This window comes from Cyanidioschyzon merolae, chromosome 5, assembly GCF_000091205.1.
Source record: "Cyanidioschyzon merolae strain 10D DNA, chromosome 5, complete genome".
NCBI classification, from domain to species: Eukaryota; Rhodophyta; class Bangiophyceae; order Cyanidiales; family Cyanidiaceae; genus Cyanidioschyzon; species Cyanidioschyzon merolae.
The window spans coordinates 322,606-340,469 of NC_010131.1; the positions used below are offsets into that span (position 1 = coordinate 322,606).

General features: G+C 56.3%; 8 protein-coding genes and 1 non-coding gene across 9 annotated transcripts; 4 read left to right on the forward strand and 5 right to left on the reverse strand.

Moving 5' to 3' along the window:
* Nucleotides 1-1,514: 1,514 nt before the first annotated feature.
* Nucleotides 1,515-1,895, reverse strand: CYME_CME115C (hypothetical protein; the record flags this gene model as incomplete). Its single annotated transcript, XM_005535564.1, has 1 exon — nt 1,515-1,895. The coding sequence occupies one exon, from the start codon at nt 1,893-1,895 to the stop codon at nt 1,515-1,517; it is 381 nt and encodes a 126-aa protein (XP_005535621.1).
* Nucleotides 1,896-2,071: 176 nt separating this feature from the next.
* On the forward strand, nt 2,072-3,250 carry CYME_CME116C (similar to (N6-adenosine)-methyltransferase; the record flags this gene model as incomplete). The annotated part of the gene is made up of 1 exon (XM_005535565.1): nt 2,072-3,250. The coding sequence occupies one exon, from the start codon at nt 2,072-2,074 to the stop codon at nt 3,248-3,250; it is 1,179 nt and encodes a 392-aa protein (XP_005535622.1).
* A 979-nt stretch (nt 3,251-4,229) lies between these two features.
* Nucleotides 4,230-6,584, reverse strand: CYME_CME117C (ATP-binding cassette, sub-family D; the record flags this gene model as incomplete). The annotated part of the gene is made up of 1 exon (XM_005535566.1): nt 4,230-6,584. One exon carries the CDS (start codon nt 6,582-6,584, stop codon nt 4,230-4,232), a length of 2,355 nt encoding a protein of 784 aa, XP_005535623.1.
* Nucleotides 6,585-7,068: 484 nt separating this feature from the next.
* On the forward strand, nt 7,069-7,755 carry CYME_CME118C (hypothetical protein, conserved; the record flags this gene model as incomplete). The annotated part of the gene is made up of 1 exon (XM_005535567.1): nt 7,069-7,755. One exon carries the CDS (start codon nt 7,069-7,071, stop codon nt 7,753-7,755), a length of 687 nt encoding a protein of 228 aa, XP_005535624.1.
* Nucleotides 7,756-7,970: 215 nt separating this feature from the next.
* CYME_CME119C (cyclin dependent kinase, A-type) lies at nt 7,971-8,954 on the reverse strand (the record flags this gene model as incomplete). Its single annotated transcript, XM_005535568.1, has 1 exon — nt 7,971-8,954. The coding sequence occupies one exon, from the start codon at nt 8,952-8,954 to the stop codon at nt 7,971-7,973; it is 984 nt and encodes a 327-aa protein (XP_005535625.1).
* A 1,972-nt stretch (nt 8,955-10,926) lies between these two features.
* On the reverse strand, nt 10,927-11,619 carry CYME_CME120C (eukaryotic translation elongation factor 1 beta; the record flags this gene model as incomplete). Its single annotated transcript, XM_005535569.1, has 1 exon — nt 10,927-11,619. The coding sequence occupies one exon, from the start codon at nt 11,617-11,619 to the stop codon at nt 10,927-10,929; it is 693 nt and encodes a 230-aa protein (XP_005535626.1).
* Nucleotides 11,620-12,088: 469 nt separating this feature from the next.
* On the forward strand, nt 12,089-13,723 carry CYME_CME121C (probable kynurenine aminotransferase; the record flags this gene model as incomplete). The annotated part of the gene is made up of 1 exon (XM_005535570.1): nt 12,089-13,723. The coding sequence occupies one exon, from the start codon at nt 12,089-12,091 to the stop codon at nt 13,721-13,723; it is 1,635 nt and encodes a 544-aa protein (XP_005535627.1).
* An 826-nt stretch (nt 13,724-14,549) lies between these two features.
* On the reverse strand, nt 14,550-17,186 carry CYME_CME123C (hypothetical protein; the record flags this gene model as incomplete). Its single annotated transcript, XM_005535571.1, has 1 exon — nt 14,550-17,186. One exon carries the CDS (start codon nt 17,184-17,186, stop codon nt 14,550-14,552), a length of 2,637 nt encoding a protein of 878 aa, XP_005535628.1.
* CYME_CME122T lies at nt 14,948-16,545 on the forward strand. The gene has a single exon (XR_002461248.1). It is a non-coding gene; the product is annotated as a hypothetical transcript (transcript).
* Nucleotides 17,187-17,864: the final 678 nt, after the last annotated feature.

Below are 17,864 nucleotides of genomic sequence, written 5' to 3' on the forward strand. Positions count from 1 at the left end.
TGATCGCGCAGGATCGATGCGTCGAATCGAGCGGTACCTCCCGTGTCCGATACACATGGAATGCGGAACAGCTGGCTCTCTGTCGTGCGAATTCTCCCGGACTTCTTTTTTAGCTATAAAGCGTGGACACTCGGATTGCATTTATATTGGGTTACAGATTCATATTTGGTTTTGGGGCTCTTGGTCGGAGTGGGAGAGTGGTGTCTCTGCCGCCGGTGATCGTTGTGACACAGGAATCTGGATCATACGGGACACATCCTAACAAGGACTAGTGCAATAACCGATATCATTGGTCAAAGCACAGCTACATACTTACACTCATCTCTTTAAGAGCACGTGTAGTGTCATGGAATCAGGCATGCATCAATTCGCGATCTTTCTGTTTCAAGGAAACTCGTGAATCTCGCACACCGCGCCACTCGATGGAACAGGGAAACAGCTCGGGTTCGTCGCTTGACGACTTGTTCACGAGCTCATGCTGAAAGACCACTGAGACCATCACATAACAAAACCGATTTCGTTCGAAAGCCGAATCCTGTTCTCTTTATTGCCATCGATGGCACTGCATTCGAGTGCAGCATGAAACCTGTAATGGGATATGCTCCCAGAGGTTCACGTCGCGCATCTGCCATGGAAAATGTTCTTGGATTCGGACTTGAGGCAGGGCAGGAATCCATTCCGGTGGAGAGTGTGTCACTGCTTTGCATGAAGGGCGTGTATACGAATCGATATTTTCTCGACTAGTTCTGTAGCTTTGGCTCTCGTCTATATACCTGTTTCATCACGAACATCATCGCGTTCCACGAATCGTCATGTGCTCCCAAACCAGTAAAGAGCAGGGTGCTGATAGTCCTGCGCGCCCCAACATATTCCCCATGGTTGAACCCGAATCAGTACGTGTTCGAGGCCGTGAAGAGCGACTTCACAGAGGCGAACACACATTTCGGTTACTCGGATCGTCCTCGACAAGAACTACTGCACGTCGCTTTTGGTGCTGCGACTGAGGCCGACGGCATTGGCAGCATTTGTCGACCGAGAATCGTTGAGGTTTGCGGATCTCGACTTGCCGAACATGCATAGAGAAAAGGGTGGCATATAGCATAAAGCATGCATACGTGCGGCTTGTTTATCACCGGGCGTACACAGCGAATGCAAACGAGCTGTGCCAGGGAAATTACAGAATAAGAGGAACAACATTATCTCCGAGCGTTCCGAAAAGAGGTGCGTGTCGCACTTGGAGAACGTCGCCCTACTCGGACGAAACGCCTGTTCGCACGACGCTAATCGATTGAGCATCAGGTCGGAGACGAAGTATATTCTCGGACAACACGGAGTTTACGACGACCAGGGACGCTCACCGCTCCGCCGATTGCACGATGAATATCGGCATCGGAGAAGGCGGCCATCATTCCAGGTTCCGCCGATCACGTGCTGTATTTACCCGTCGGAGACACTGACCAATACGCATGTTCCGCTGTGCACCGAGCAATCGGTGAACGTCCTCCGTTGGGTCTCTAGCACCGGTTCGTAAGCACCACGAATATCGCACAGCTTCGTAACATACCTGGGCGTGGGCGCCATGTCAGGAGAACGAAAAACGCTTCAGGACTATCGAGTGCATCTATGCGCACACGCACACGCACCCACAGAGGCCTCCCCGGCTGTTTTTTGACCGACTGGCTGCTATCGTTCCAGTTTATCCAGGCACGCCTCAAGTATGAGAGGCTGCCCCATAAAAAATATCCCGTCAGCTGGTCGATTGTTGTTTTCAGCAGCGCACACCGTCTGATCTGGATGGCGGCGTTGAACTCTCGGTTCGGGAACTCCTTGCATGCAGTGATGCTGGTGAAACTCATCAATGTAAGGATTCCTCGAACTCGTACACTCAGCGTCATGAAAGTCTCGTCATCATCATCCTCTTCATCTTCTTCTTCATAGCACTTGCTCGTCTTCGCTCGATAATCGGAGAGAGGAGAATTTTCCGTTTTTCCCCGACATCCGGCTGTGACTACGCTTCGAGTTCCCCGAATTCCATGTCCACACCTTTCCCCTGAATGTTTTATCTCTTCAAATGAACGTACTTCAAACACATCTGCTACAAACCGTGAAAGCACATTTGATAACACGCTCACGTAAGTGGAACACTATTGAGGTAAACGAGGACGACACCGACTCCGGGTGGCGGCAACTTGATGCGTCGTGCAACCGGACGCACGCCCGGCATGGCGCCAAAACCTACAAACGCCACTGCCTATCTGGTGCGGCGCCTAGGCTTGTTGCCATGGTGGAGTCAGCGCCCCTGGGGCTGCTTGAGTCTACCGAGGAACTTGAAAACCGTCTGCTACAATCATATGTGTCCCTGATCAAAAATCTCACGCAGCAAAACGCTTCCTCCAATCCGGAGGACGCTCACGGCGGCAGTGAGAACCCCGCAGGGGCAGCTGCGGCACCAGGTGCGACAGCCGCCGCAGAAGCAGCGGTTGCCCGGCACGAACACCCTGGCGGCAACGAAACTGCAAAGGCAGATGCGCTAACAGATTCTGTCTTTTCGGACCTATGCTACGTACCAGAGGACTTTATGGTGCCGCCACACTGCATACCCGTGCGAGCTGACGTCCGGTTTGCTGACTGGGACCAGATCGCAGCAGCAGCAAACGGAAACTACGACGTTATTCTGATGGACCCTCCGTGGCAGCTCGCCACCGCAAACCCAACTAGAGGTGTGGCGCTCGGCTATAACCAACTGAGCGACGAGTCGATCCTGGCTATTCCCTTGGAAAAACTGCAGCGTTGCGGACTCCTCTTGATATGGGTAATCAACGCCAAGTACCGAGTGGCTTTACAGATGTTCGAACGCTGGGGCTATCGGCTCGTCGACGAAATCGTATGGGTGAAGCTGACGGTGAATCGGCGCTTGGCGAAAAATCACGGCTTTTATCTACAGCACGCGAAAGAGACGTGCCTGGTCGGTGTGAAAGGGAACGACCTTTCCGCATTGAGCACTGCACCGGGCATGCCCCGACCAGATGTGATTCTCAGCGAACGTCGCGGACAGAGCCAGAAACCAGATGAGCTCTATGAATGGATCGAGGCGCTCGTGCCGAACGGCAAGTACATCGAGATATTCGCCCGGAAGAATAACCTGCGCAACTTTTGGGTCAGCATTGGGAATGAGGTCACTGGCGAGAGTTTCGAACAGGCGCTACCGCCTGAACTTTGCAAGCAGCTGCGAGAAGAACTCTCGACGTAAAGTCGGTACGCACTCCAGCTTGGAGCCATTCACGGGCTCGCAGCGGTGATTGCTGGCTTTAAGCGTCGGTCGACGCTGTTCCCCGGTGAACAGGTCGTCGCGCGCACTCGCGCGGCCATATGCATTGCGTTCAGGGTAGGCTGCGTAACCACAGCACCGATGCAGCGATCCAGGCAGAATCCGGAGATCGACAACAGCGCCTTCAGCAATGCATTGCGCCAGGGCGCGTTGCGCATCGATCCAATAGACGCCGTGGGCATGCGCGTCCGTGCATGCATACACGTACTGTACTGTACTGTGCTATACTGTACTGTACTGTACTGTGCTATACTGTACTGTACTGTACTGTGCTATACTGTACTGTACTGTACTGTGCTATACTGTACTGTACTGTACTGTGCTATACTGTACTGTACTGTGCTATACTGTACTGTGCTATACTGTACTGTGCTATACTGTACTGTACTGTACTGTACTGTACATCCCAGACTCATGCCCCCGAAGCTCAAACCTTACTATATCCGATCGGGCACCTGCCTGGTCTGCGCAAAAGCGGTACGCATCAGGTGCGGCTCCTGCAACCTCTTTTTTCGTTGGACACGGCCTGCCGCACGCTGCTGCTGCTGCTGCTGCCGCCTGACGTCCTGAGTGATCCGCGGCAGCGCGCCGGCTCACGACGTCGACGCACTGACCATTCCGATCCCAACTGATCCCAAAGGAAAGTATCTCGGGACGCTGTACGGCATATGATCGCCATATCAAGGACCGGATGGGTGCATCGCTTGATAACAGTACCCATCTGTCGTCGTTGCGGATAGAATCGGCATCTGGGGCTGCTTTGTAAGCGGAACCGCGACACGGATCACGGTACGCGCGCTGTGCGCGAACATTCTCTGCTAGAGCATTCGCGTGATTTCCTCCCAGATCAGGCAGCGAGAAGCGGTAGCTCCCTGCTGAAGCCGCAAGTCCACTTTCTTGTCTATTCGAAGAGCGCGGGCTCTGTCCAGGTCATCGATTTCGCGCTTGTGCTCTCGATGTCAAGCAATTCCCAGTCACATACGGGTTCAGGATCTGGCGAGGGATGATGGCGGTCATGTCGTGAGCGCGGGCGCAGGCGCAGCATTCTGGTGTGATACTGGAGCAATGAGGGTCGGTGCCCCACCGAGACGACAGCTGCACCGAGTTGTCGGATTGCTGCGTACACCCGCGCCTCGGAGGCGATATCAAGCGCCGATGTGAACTCGTCACCAATCACTAAATCCGCACCATTAAGCAAGAGTCTGGCGACGCCCAAGCGTTGCTGCTCCCCCAACGAGAGAACCTCTGACCAGTTTCGCACGGCGCGAAGACCCTCGGGAAAGCGCTGCGCCAGTTCACTGAGACCCACGGCTTCGAGCACCTGCCAGAGGCGCTCTGCGAGCGGGCTCGTTCGGGAGTCACGTGCGAGTTCCGTTCCAGCGCTGGAACGTCCATTGAACGTAACCGTTTTCAGCGCGATAGAACGCAGCTCGTCTTGTTGCGCGACGGGCGGTGTCTGTGGATAATACAGGTTCTCGAGTAGTGAACCTAGCGTGCAGTACGGCTTCTGCGGCAGGAAGAAGGTCGATTCGCGGGCCGAGCGTCGCACTTGGCCTTGGCCTCGTCGCCAGAGACCGGCGATAGCGCGAAGCAGAGACGACTTGCCAACCCCCGATGGTCCCGTCACCAGGAGGCGCTCCCCGCGGCGAAGCTGAAACGACAGGTCGGCAAACAGGACCCGTTCGGTGAACAGCGACGTGCCCTCTTTGGCTGTATCGACGGCGCTGCGGTCGCGCGGTACACACAGGGTCAGTTTGTCGACCTGCAACGGATACGGATCCGTCGCGCTCACAAAGTTCATCCGAATCCAGCGTTCAGCATTCTCTGGCTTATTCAAAGAGACGGCAGCGTCCAGCATTTCCGCAAACTCACCGAGTCGATCGACACCGGCACTGAAAGCAGTCAGTGCCTCAAAGCGGGTTACAAATAGGGATAAGTCGCTCAAAATATGATTGAAAGCAGAGTAGGACTGGTTAATGACTCCAAGTTCGATCCTGCCGGCAAAATAAAGAGGTGCAACCACAAAACCCGGCAGGACCTGGATCAAATATCGGTAGCCTGTCGTGAAAAGCTCCAGATTTCTCTGCCAGACGATCAGTTTTGCCTGATTATCTACCGCTCGTTTGAGAAGCTCTTCACTCTCGTTGCGCTCTCGCTCCTCTCCACGATAAAAGGCAATAGACTCGGCATTCTCCCGCACCCGAACGAGTGCATAACGAAAGTCAGCCTCGCGCTGAAGTTGCTGAAAGTTCAACTGCACAAGACGGCGCCCGATCGCAGCCGTTGCAAAAGTACCAAAGCCACTGTACACTATGAGCACTCCGAACAACTGCGGGTAAATGCTGAATAGTATGCTACTGAACGAAGCCAAATCCAGAATAGAGGTCAGCACTGTAAGGCCAAACGACAATGACGTGGCCGTAAAGGCATTCACATCTTCAGCGAGTCGCTGGTCCGGGTTATCGACTTCAACCTGGGGCCTCTCCGGTGCTGCCGCGTGTCCATCCATTTCCTGGTTCTCCAGAAGCAGGCTCTGTTGGGCTTGAATCAGGTAATATGCACTGTTGGAAAAGTATCGTTCCAGGAGGAAGCGCGTCAGCCAGGCCCGCCAGCGCAGCGCCAGACGGTCGCGGGCGTAGCTGTACCACACAACGACCGGCACGCCGACGAGCATCGCACCCAGGAAGAGCAGCATTTCTTGGGTGAACTGCTCGGGGTTACGATTGCTGAGCGCCGTCCAAAAATCACGACCAATAAAGGAAAACGCCACGGATACACCGGACTGGAGTAGCGTCAGCGCAAACACGGCCGCTAAGTCTGTTTTCGCCGTACGAGACTCGCGCCAGTATGGAGTAGCAAGCTTTCGAAACAGACCCCAGATTCGTCTCAGTTGTGTACGGCGCTTTGCTGCCGTGTCGTTCTCGCGTCCGTCGCCGTCATCCGCGCCTTGCGGCAAGCTCCTACCGCCGGCAGACTGCCCAGTGAGCTCCTCTTCAAAGGTGCCGAACCCAGAGAAAAGATTTCGCTGGAGAAAGCGTCTCAACTCTTGCTCAAGCGTACTCGAAGTTTGTCGCTCAGCGGGCCGTTCATCAGGCGGCGGTGGTTGAGCGTTACGTGCACCCGTGTCCCTGCAGAATACTCTCAGCGCTCGGGTGATGTTGCGTTTTGAAACTCGGTGGTTCATGGGTGCTCGGTGTCGGTACCCGTTCGACGCTACGCCCGGCACGAAAGCAAAGGGAACCTGTCGCCTATTCATTACCGATATTTTCCAACAAACCACAACGCGTGACTCTTAAGTTCAGTCGGAGGCGCGCCCTGTGGGTTTCTCCAACGCCCTGCTCCGCCGGACACCGAGGAACGCGTCCGTCGCCTGCAAAGTCCACGCAGCGTTTCACCTGACTCGGGGTGTCGCTTTTGAGGCGACGCGGTTACGAGCGCTACGTGTTCCTGGAGTGCACTGCGTCCCAGTCCAGTTCAGGTTTAATACTGAACGTGCTTCGGTTTGCCGGCAAGGTTATTCGCGCGTCAACAGCAGTTTGCGCGGTTGTTGCTGGGTGAAGGCGCACGACGATACGGCTCGTGCGCTTGGCTCGACATGCTTCGCGCCGGTGTCCGCTTCTGTGCAATGAGGGTACCTGCCCCCCATTCCCCCATTTGCCTCCCGCAAACATCACCGCTCTCTCCAGGTCTCGTTGAGCGGGCGACAGCTTGTGTCGACACTGCCGGAGAACGCTCACGAAATGAGCACATCGTCACTGAAGAAGAGTGCTGTACGTGGTTTTAAAGGCGTTCTTGGGCAGGGGTGTCATTTGGCACTTCGCGGCTGTCCGGGCGTGCGCCTGCAGCGAAGGTGCGCGTTCTCGTACCCGTCACCACGAGAACTCAACCAAGTTGTGCACTTGGCCAAGTTCGTGCGAGAGACGCCTGCTAACTGTGTCAGTTTATGGAGTTTGCACCACAGTACGAAACCTACGATGCTCGGTTGCGCCTTATCTGCGACTGAATACGTAGCATTCGCACAGCGAGCAAGCAAGTATCCGTGGTTCGTATTCCCACTGCTTCGCGCTGCTGACGGCAACTCGTACGTATCCATGCTTTGCCAGGTTCAGGACTCGCGATATGTGCTCTTCACCTACCTGCAGGAGTATCGAGAGCATGCTGCAACAGCACAGCCACGGGTTGTATTCACCGTTTATCCAGAACTTGTAGCCGAGAAACAGTTGGCACTTGTGCGCCTTGAAAACCTCCATGAAGGCCAGCTAGAAAAAGCGGATCTCTGGCGACTCTGGTGCCAGTGGCGGCATTTGTATGCGGCGGCGGACACTGCTGGTCTGCAGCTCCTGGCGGACTTCAATGAGCGACCACGAGTGTTCCGCTTCGAAAAGGCTCTGGAAGTGGCTTGTAAGTTGTACGCCGAGCGCGAGTGAGGTTTCATGCCAAACACGTCTCGAAGCGATCAGAAATAAGCCCGAAGCAGCGTCTGCAACACATGCACAGGCCGCCGACTTGAACGGCGTACAGTCCAGAAACGATGACACGCGCTGGACAGCGGCGGCAGTTAGATGCTCGAAGGACACGTGTCCTTGCGCGACAACGCCAATCATGCGGCCTGCCACTATCGCAACGATCCCCAACGATTCGATCAGAGAGTGACGGAGCTTTGTGGTAACCACATCTGCGGTGGTACTGCTCCGTAGACCCGGTCCATATTTTCAAAATACGGATGCATCAGCGCCTGACGGGCTGTGATGCGCTTGCTAGGATCATAAACCAGGAGACGGCTCAGCAGATCGAGCGCATCCTCGGTCCAGGCGCCGCCAAGTGCCAGTACGCTTTCCCGGATCAGACGAACAGGCCATCGGGGGAACGCACTCATGTAGTCCGGCAACTGGCTGACTCCGGGCCAAACTTCCTCACTAGGGGTCCCCAGTGCACGAAAGATTTTGAAAAGCTGGTCTATTTCGGAGTCCCCCGGGAAAAGCGCCTTCCTGCACATCATCTCCGCAAAGATGCAACCAACCGACCACATGTCTACCGGGGCAGCGTAATTGCGACATCCCAGCAATATCTCCGGTGCGCGATACCATAGCGTGATCACTTCCGAGGTCATGTGACGCACTGGAATACCAAACGCTCGGGCGAGGCCAAAGTCCGCAAGCTTCAGGCGACCTGCCGCATCGATGAGTAGATTCTGCGGCTTCAGGTCGCGATGGAGAATACGCCGGGCGTGCAAGTACGCAACACCGTTGATCAGCTGGTACAGGAATGACTTGGCCTGCTCGGGCCTCATTAGGGTATTCGGCGGTAGTGTATCCATGTAACGTTTCAGATCTTGATCCAGGTGTTCAAAGACGAGGTACAGCTTTGCGTCACCATGTACAACGTCAAGTAGGCGCACCACGTTCGGTTGGTTGAGTTCCCTCAGGATGGCAATCTCACGTAAAGCCGTACTCGGAACACCCTCTTCCTCCTGCTCTAGACGAATTTTCTTCAAGGCAACGAGCTGCCCCGTTTGTCGGTCGCGTGCGCGGTATACGACACCATAGGTGCCTTCACCGATGCGCTCCAGGCGCTGATACCGCAGCGCGATGGCTGCCATGTCCTCGTCATCAGGCATATGACGCATGGTTCCCTGAAAATCCGCAGATTCGCTATCGTGCCCTGGCACGTGTCTCGGGCCGTGGCTCCAGCTGTTCCCTCCCTGGACGCAGCTAGCTCCGCAGGTGCGCAGCTCGAGCAGCTGCTGCGCGTAACGCTCACAGACTCTTCCCCGAGGATGAGTTCAGCCTGTTGGTCCCAGTCCGTTCCTCGGTCCAAGATGTTCGCTCTTGATAATCTGCCAACAGCTTGTCGACGAGTTCCGTGAATGCTCACCCTAAAGCACTGTGCTCGTTTTGCTTCGTGCACCCAGCGGAAGAGCCCGCGACCTCGAATCGTATAGAGCGCGCGGAAGTATTTGTCTTCACAGAATCCGCGCAGATCGCCAGCATCGCTGCTGGGGCTATCCTGGTGTTTCTCTCATGGTGAAGGATCAATGCATCGGACTGGGTGCGCCCTTGCGAGCGGGGACCAGGCGAAACATCACTAGTCCACTGAGGTTGCCGCGAGGTCCCAGTGATCCCAGACCACGATACGCATCAGTTGCAGGGGTCTGGTGCGACGTATCCACACACACACATACACACACACCGGGTGCTGAGCGCCGGGTATCATCGCTTCATGCGAAGCTGGATGCAAGTTTCGGATGGCACTCGGCGACATCGCGACATCTCGGTACCCGTGCGGGGCTCTGCTCGAGCATGCAGGCGATGCGGGCCGAGCGTTGCAATGAGGCTCGGCAGTGAAACCTAAATCTGGAGCATTCGGGAATCGATGCCCTGTCTAGAGCTCTTCTTCAAGGAGAATGTGGTTTGATGCGTGTCGCTATGCCTGTATCGAGCCCGGAAACAGGAGTGTGCCTCCCCGCGTTTTTGTGTCCCGTCGCTGGCAACTTGAGCGGTGCGCTTCGTGCGAGAGGCATCTGCAGCGAATCCGTTCGTAGACTGGGCGGTCGGCGATAGCGAGCCGCACCTCCGTGGCGCTCGACTAGCGTCGCCCGACAGCGTGTGCCCCGTCTGGCGGTCATGCGTCGGCATTCGGAACGTGGATCTGTAGTGATCCAGGAACACAACGGGGTGCACCAGCTGATCCTCGCACCAATACGCTAACGAGCGGAGCTGTCAAGAATGTTGTCGCGTGTCATCTCGGGCGCCCGGACTAGTGTACCTGAATGAGCGCTGGCATCCTGCAAGCTCGTTCGCGCAGGACTGCTTTGGAAGCTTTGGTCGGTCGAGTGTTTCGCAAGCATATGTCTTGTTTTCTCTGCAACCTGCACCGCGGATGATGCGCAGCATTTCATCCACTGAAGTACTTGGATCACAAATTCATATATGCCCGCACGTTTACCTCATACAAAACGGGGTCTGAACCCCTGCCAAACAGAATGTGATGTGCTGCAGTTGCGACTCTGAATTTCACCGAACGCAGCATGCGTTCGAAAAACGCTCAGCTGCCAAGGGCGCACCATTCCTGCCGACAAATCCCCGATGGCTTCCTAAGCATCGGGAGTCATATGCCAACCGCTGGCGGAACGCATACCACCACGGACAACATTTTCAGCCAATGCATACTGTCGTTATAGCGTATCTCTGCCGTCGACGACAGTCTTGCGGAGGCGACTTGAACGTACCGCATCTTTGCTGAGATGCGACATACGGCTGATGAAACTCGCCTGAACGCGCATCAGTCTTGAAATGCGATGCGACCCGAACTGCAGCTTGCGACTCGCAAGTATATCAAGCGCGTCGCTTCCAACACTAGAACCTGTTCTGCAACCCCAGAGCCTCATGCAGTATGCACTCGATCGCAACATCTTACCGTTCAGGGTCAGGCGAGCGGCTCCACGCATGACCCTTCGGTTGGAATACCCCCTCTGCGCTGTATCGGCAGGCGAGAGCCCGGGAACGCTCATTCTCAGTGTTCGTTTTCCATGCGCTAAATCCCTTCTAATACAGAGCCGTCGGCACCATCCAATCCTCCAGCAGACACCGGTTACGTCTCTAGATTTTGTTGAAAGCGGCAATATCGACCGACTGAACAAGTTCCTCGAGGCCTTCGATTTCCTCTGTAATAATATCCGTTGACGGCACGAGATCGTCAATAATGGTCGCCATGATCTGCAGTTTTCGAACGCCGTAGCCAATCGGTACCAGTTTCGCAGCGCCCCACGTTACGCCGTCAATCTGCAGTTGTCGTATCTTCGTCTCTAGCTCCTGCAGATCCGTTTCAGCCTCCCAGGGTTTCACGTCAAATACAACACTCGACTTGGCAACGGTCGCCTTGCCTTGCGCGGCCTTCGCAGCGTCTCGCTTCTCTTTCTCGCGCAGGGCAGCCTCGGCGCGCTCCTGTTGGCGTCGGTACGCCTCCGCGTCTGTCTCCTCGTCGTCAGAGGCGAACAGATCGTCCGCGTCAAACGCCGCTTCCTTAGATTCTGGCTCTTCTTCCACTATGCCGTCGGTATCTCCGGTCCAACGATCACGATCAGCCGCACTGAAAGAGGAGATGTGGCGGTACCAGCGCGACAGGTGCGGTAGTCCTGCGAGCGCGGTTGCCGGGCGTCGCGACAGAATCGCAAACGCAGCTGCGTCTGCTTTTGAGGGCTGCACCCCGTTGATGTACGAGTGATCTGCAAGGTACTCGTTAAGAACCGCAAGACCAGCTGGGCTGTTAAGCTGTTTAAAGGAAGGTGCCATTTCACTTTCAGTGAGAGCGATTGGCGTGTTTCTTGCCCACCGCACTACGTCCAACGCAAAGCCTCTGAGGGATGGCGGCGGGGCGGGCGCAGCCGCCGGCGTCGCCGCGGAGCCGCCGCTGCTGCAGCGCGCGGGCGTCAGCTGGCAGAAAGAACGGCGGCAGCGCTGACTGCAGGATGCGACTGAGCAGTGCTATCTGGTGGGTTACGTCTGCGATACCGGGTATCGAACGGGAGCGAATGCCACAGGACCTGTTCGAGCGACGAGGCAACGACATAGTTTGCGGTGTCGAATGCGCGTTTATGGGCTCGATACACACTTCGACAGTCGGATGTGATCGGACTAGTACCGCAGGAGTGAGGCGTGCGGCCTCGACGCCGCCCGAGCAGCATCTGTAACGTTCATTCGTGTCAATGCTACTGCGAATGCAAGTCCCTGGGATGCGAAAACGACCGCTTATCTATTCTACATGAAGCGATGCGTTCACGCCCCAGATATCAGGGTCAGCGAAGCCGTGGAACGCGGATACGCCCAGAGTTGTTCCTGCGGCGGCACCCTTGGCGATGCTGGTGCTCGTGCGATAGGCGCAAGCAGCGGCGCGCTGGGTGTAGCAGCGGTACTGATGCGGGCTTCGCCACGTGTGCATCGCACGCCCCGGTACGTCCGAGAACATTCAGGCCGGGAAGCGGCTTGCCACCGTAGCTGGCAATCGTCTCTCGCGGAACTGCAAACTCGTGGTTCGATGGGGCCGACGGTCGCCACCATACCCCGCAAACTGGTGGCGCTGGGTGCGAAACCTTCTGTGTGGCTTGAATTCACACCGCTCGCTGCTGCGCTACGCGCTGTGAACCTAGGTCAGGGCTTCCCCGACTGGGAGCCCCCAGCGTGGGTCGCTGGGGCTGCGAAAAACGCCGTTGCGGACCTGGCCCCAGAGACGCAGCAGTACGCGAGGTCACGGGGTCATCCGAGACTGTTGGAAACGATTGCGGACGTGTACGGACGCTTGCGCTTCCACGGCAGAAGGTTGGACCCGAATAGAAACGTGCTCGTCACGAACGGTGCATCTGGCGCCATTTACCTAGCGATCTCTTGTTTGGTTGACGATGGCGACGAAGTGGTCGTATTCGAGCCCACTTTCGATATATATATGGGTGCCATTCGGTTGGCGGGCGGCATTCCGCGCTGCGTGCCGCTGGTATGGCGAGCTCCTCCTCGTGCAAAGGTGGCGAACGAGGACGCGACCGAGCCCGCATCTTGTGCTGCGGACTGGTGCATCGACTGGGAGGCGCTGCGCGAGGCCATCGGACCAAGAACTCGTGTTCTGATGCTCAACACGCCGCACAATCCGCTTGGAAAAGTCCTGACTCGGAAGGAGCTTGAACAGCTGGCGGAGTTGGTCCATGCGCACCCGCAGGTCACGGTCGTGAGTGATGAAGTCTATGAGAATATTGTTTTCGAGGGGCGAGAGCATATTAGCTTCGGAACCTTGCCGCACATGTTTGATCGTTGCGTATCGATTTTCTCTGCAGGGAAAAACTTCAGCGTTACCGGATGGAAAATAGGATGGATGATTGGGCCAGAGGAACTCATTCAGCGTTTCCACGCGGCGCAGCAGTTTGTCGTATTTTCGGTATGTACGCCGATGCAGGTGGCCGTCGCCGAATGTCTAGCGGAGGCGGAACGTCGGCATTATTTCCGCGAACTGGCTGCGCTCTACCAGGAACGTCGGGACCAGTTGGTGGCGACGCTGCGTCAGAGCGGCCTTGATCCAATCGTTCCGCAAGGAGGCTACTTTGTCGTCGCGAATTTTGGGAAACTGCCTGGGTTTACCAACCAGTTTCCTGCGGCTTTGAGTGCACTTGAAGGCGGTAGGGTGCCAGGGCTTGAGATTGATGACGCAACGCGCCATCGAGCAGATTATAATTTTGCGCGCTGGCTCAGTTTCGAGTGCGGTGTAACGCCGATCCCGCTTTCGGCTTTCTTCTGCGAGCGGCATGCTGATCGGGCGAATACACTCGTTCGATTTGCTTTTTGCAAACAGTCTCAGGTTCTGGAAGAAGTATCTCGACGTCTGCAACGATTCAGGGACATTTCGGGACGGTAACATGGGAAGCACGACCGCTTATGGCGAAGGAAGAGTAGACAGTGTTGCTTGGAGGATCGTTCAAGGATCTGCGATGGCGAAACCGCGGTTGTCTGGAACGTTTGCTTCAGGCTGTTCGGCGTTGACTGTGTTCCACAGCGGCATTCTTCGTTTTCATGGTGCCTGCGCCGCCGCAGCTGCTACCGTTGCGAAGTGCGCCCAGCGATGAAAGATGCGATCGCGCACGGAGACGATCCTGTGAATCCGCGAATCGCGCCAGCCGTGTCAGCGCCCACGTCCACCTGTTGTGAGTAGGCGTGCGGACGTTGAACAGAACGCCCCAAGAGACGTGCTGTTCACTCTGAACAGATTGTCGTCCGAACAGGTGTCCAGACCTTGGAGAGAAGATCCCCACAGGTACTCGGCTCATCCTAAACGGACGTGCGTCCTAGGCCGCGGCATGATTGAATTTCGCGCCAGGCGATACAAGCAATAGCACATTGTGCGGACACCGCTCTAATGCCGCGTGCTTCCTGCGATTGGGCGTTGCATGACGACTCGTGCCGATTTCCGTATACCTGGACCTGCGATGCGTCGTTGCCCATCACGACCTGCTGGGATGAATCTGGAACCGCGTGAACCGAGATGCAGCTGCTCTACAGCGGCTGCACTGAAGGACGCACCTGCCAGCGCTATGCGAAGCGTCACCTGTGTGGGGTCATCGTCCCGCGCACCGCCATCTATCCAGACAGTCGCCATGCGCACGCACAGCGGCCTTTCAGCGCGCGCTGTCCCGGGCATTGAACGTCACGCAGGCATACACGTGTCCCTTCAACGACATGCATGCCTACGGGCACGCATGTTGAATCACGACATCCGAGTACCGACGCTGAACGAGTTCAGCTTCGGATCTGCTCTGAACGAGTATCCAGATTGAGCGTATCTCCCGTGTATGGAGACAGAGGCGCCAGGGCGTGTGATTTGCATCCGCATCAGATGCTTGTCGCGAATCACGGGGCCAGAGCACTGGTGTGCGTCCGATGACAACGCCACGAGCGGCATCGAGCACGGTTACCACTGCTGAGGTTCGGGCTGCGTGCAATCGTCCGCGACGATGGCGGATCAGGACTTCATCTCGCAGTTGCCAGCTGCTGCAGAGACAAAGTTCCCCCTTTGAGACATCGTCCCGCGGGATGTCCACTCGATATGCGCACTGCGCGGGGAGCGATACGGAGCTGAAGTTGGAGCTGGAGCTGGAGCCGGAGCCGCTGTTTGGCCTATGTTCGAGCAGATCGAGGTCGCTTCTGCGCGCTGCAGCGCGACTCGTGTGGCGTTCCTGGATCTTGGCGATCGAGCAATTCGCGCCTGCGTTCAGCGCGACGACTTCCCGGAGAAATCCCCCCGTGAGCAGTGCTCCGAGTTCAACGCAGTACTTGCAACTATTCATGCTCACGGGCAATCGCAGATAGACGCCGGCAGTGACCCCAGGGTACACCAGGTCCGACGGGTCTATCTCTGGGAGACGGCTTGTCTGCAGTATGCCGAAAGCTTCGCGCCAAACATAGACACCGCTCTGGTTAATGGAAATCGTCTGGTGAACGGGAGCAAGCATGATATCCGGATCCCCGGTCCCAATGATTGACGTCTCAACTGTGACGAGGACACTCGATCCACCTAGGAAGTAGTGTGGTGCCAGAAGCGAGCCCCATGGAGCGATCGAGAGTTTCGGTTTGTCCTTCTCGAGCGCGAGCACGTCGCGAAGCAGGTTCACGGACCCGAAGCCCCCGGGATCGCGCTCCAAAAACGCAATCACATTCCTGAGACCAGCGTCCGGCGTTCGTCCATGAGCGGGCCTGTATGTCGTGAACGCATCCACAAGGTCTCGCGCGAACAGAATCCCATCGACGGACTGGTCGGTTTTACGCACGTGCGACCACGTCTGGTTCAGCGAGTACATCGATATTCGTTTTGCTGACGAGATGCAAAGATTCAGATGCGCGCCAACGTAAATGACCCGCTCAATGCCTCGTCCTTCGAGGACAGCAACGAGCTCCACGAGATCGTCGGCAACGAGAACATCATTCTCGGGATCCACGTCCAGGAGCGGGTGCAGGGCCGACCAACCGTACTGCTCCTCGCATCGTTCTTGCGGGTCCGCCGAGCACATGCAGCCGGCAGGCCGGGGTAGGACGCGAGTGCGTCTCGCCGCCTCGTACGCCATGTCCACGATGCTGGTGGTAGCACGTAGGGCGTCCAGCTTAGCTCTTGTCGTGTAGCGTCGGGCGTTATCCCGCATGCGCCGCTCTCCGGCATTGCCTCGTTGCTCTAGAAATGCGACGATGTCTGTGGGGGCATGGATGACCAGCATGCCACGTTTCCGCGCCTCTCGGAGAGCAAGATTCAACGGTGGAATAAGCAACCGCTCTATTCTGGATGCTGCGGTCTTGCACCAGTGGGTGTCCCACAGGTCGACTACAATCAATGCCATCCGATCGTAGCGCTCCTGTACATAATGCTCTCGTGCGATAATGTTCGGGTTCGAGGCCACACCCCAGCCATCGTCTGCGAACCATGTCGCGTCCATTGCGGTTGCCATTGGGTCGCTCGCTGGGCCCGGCATCCCAGAGGCCAGTCTTGCAGTATCCACGAACGACTGTCGCAGCGCACGGCGGCGAACAGGAAATGTGGCTATGCGCCTTGGATAGAGCAGCGGCGCCTGCTCGTCATCCAGCAGCGCTGTGTGATGAGACAAGTCTTGCGACCAGTACGCAGCGTGGACGGCTTTCATCAGCCCCGCGGTACCTGATCTCGAAGCATCAACTGCATCCGCAAAGTCGTAAACGAATTGGTTGTGAGAATGACCGTTTCGTGATTGGGCAAGCGCTAAAACAAACGCTGATGGCGGTTGAAGCGATCCTCGGTACCAGAGCGCAAACCGACGATTCAGGGCGAGTGAGCGCGCGACCAACGCCAGTCCAAGAACAAAGCAAACGACAGCACATAGGAAACAAGCAAGCACCCGGAACTTGTTACGCAGGCTCGTACTTCGGACTCTAAAGGGGTTCACTGGCCTCCGTGCTGGTTCTTGCATAAGCCCAGAGGGCGTTTGCGCTTTTCGAAAGGCGAATCGAAGCCAAAATAGGCGGCGCGAGGATCGTGGCGGCGGCCGTTTCCTACCAGGTTCGAACCGCGCCCCTGTTTGTATACAAGGATATCGGAATACGAGGAAACGAGTACATGAAGCGAACCGGCGTGTACTTTCTGATGTTTGAGTCTCTTTCTTCGAACCGCGCCCCTGTTTGTATACAAGGATATCGAAATACGAGGAAACGAGTACATGAAGCGAACCGGGGTGTACTTTCTGATGTTTGAGTCTCTTTCTTCGAACCGCGCCCCTGTTTGTATACAAGGATATCGAAATACGAGGAAACGAGTACATGAAGCGAACCGGGGTGTACTTTCTGATGTTTGAGTCTCTTTCCATTTTTATCAACAGTAGCCTTTTCGGGATTTTTCTTTGAATGCTTGCTTTTCCGCTCCGTTGTTTTCGGATTTTGAAAGCACTCGCCGGGTGCGTCCGGTGAGCTACGTTTTCATCAGTCCAAGAGTGTTGATAGCAGCGATCATGAGACAGTTTTCGACGACTCCAGCTGCTTCAGCGTATTGCATACGCAGGTGGTGGTTGCGATGTACGCTTCGTCTGCCATTTTCGTTTGCTCTCTTGACAGCGTCAGAGCGCTTTTCTCAGCGGTGATAATTGACTATGCACGGGTCTTCTCATATGCCCATAACGTATAGTTCTCTGGGCGCCATCTGGTGCCTCGTGATGGCTTGCTTCATCGTCTGGTATATGCCTCTGGTGGCTGCCGAAAGTCTCCCTGGATGCCCTCCACCGTTTCTGCGCTCAGTGCCGGACACAACGATCACGGGGATCATCTGGGCAATGCCCCAGCGAGTGCACTGTCCACAGCACGGGCAAGTGCACAATCGTTCATTCGATAGAGGATTTGCGGAACTCGATGTTTTCCATGGCGAAACAAGCACCAGACGGGAAATCCTGGCCAGAGAACAAGCCGATAGCAATCGATCAGAGAACGATCCGTACTTGCAAATCGGTGACGCATTTCGACTCGAAGCGACCGCTGCAATGGCTCGTGTCCGA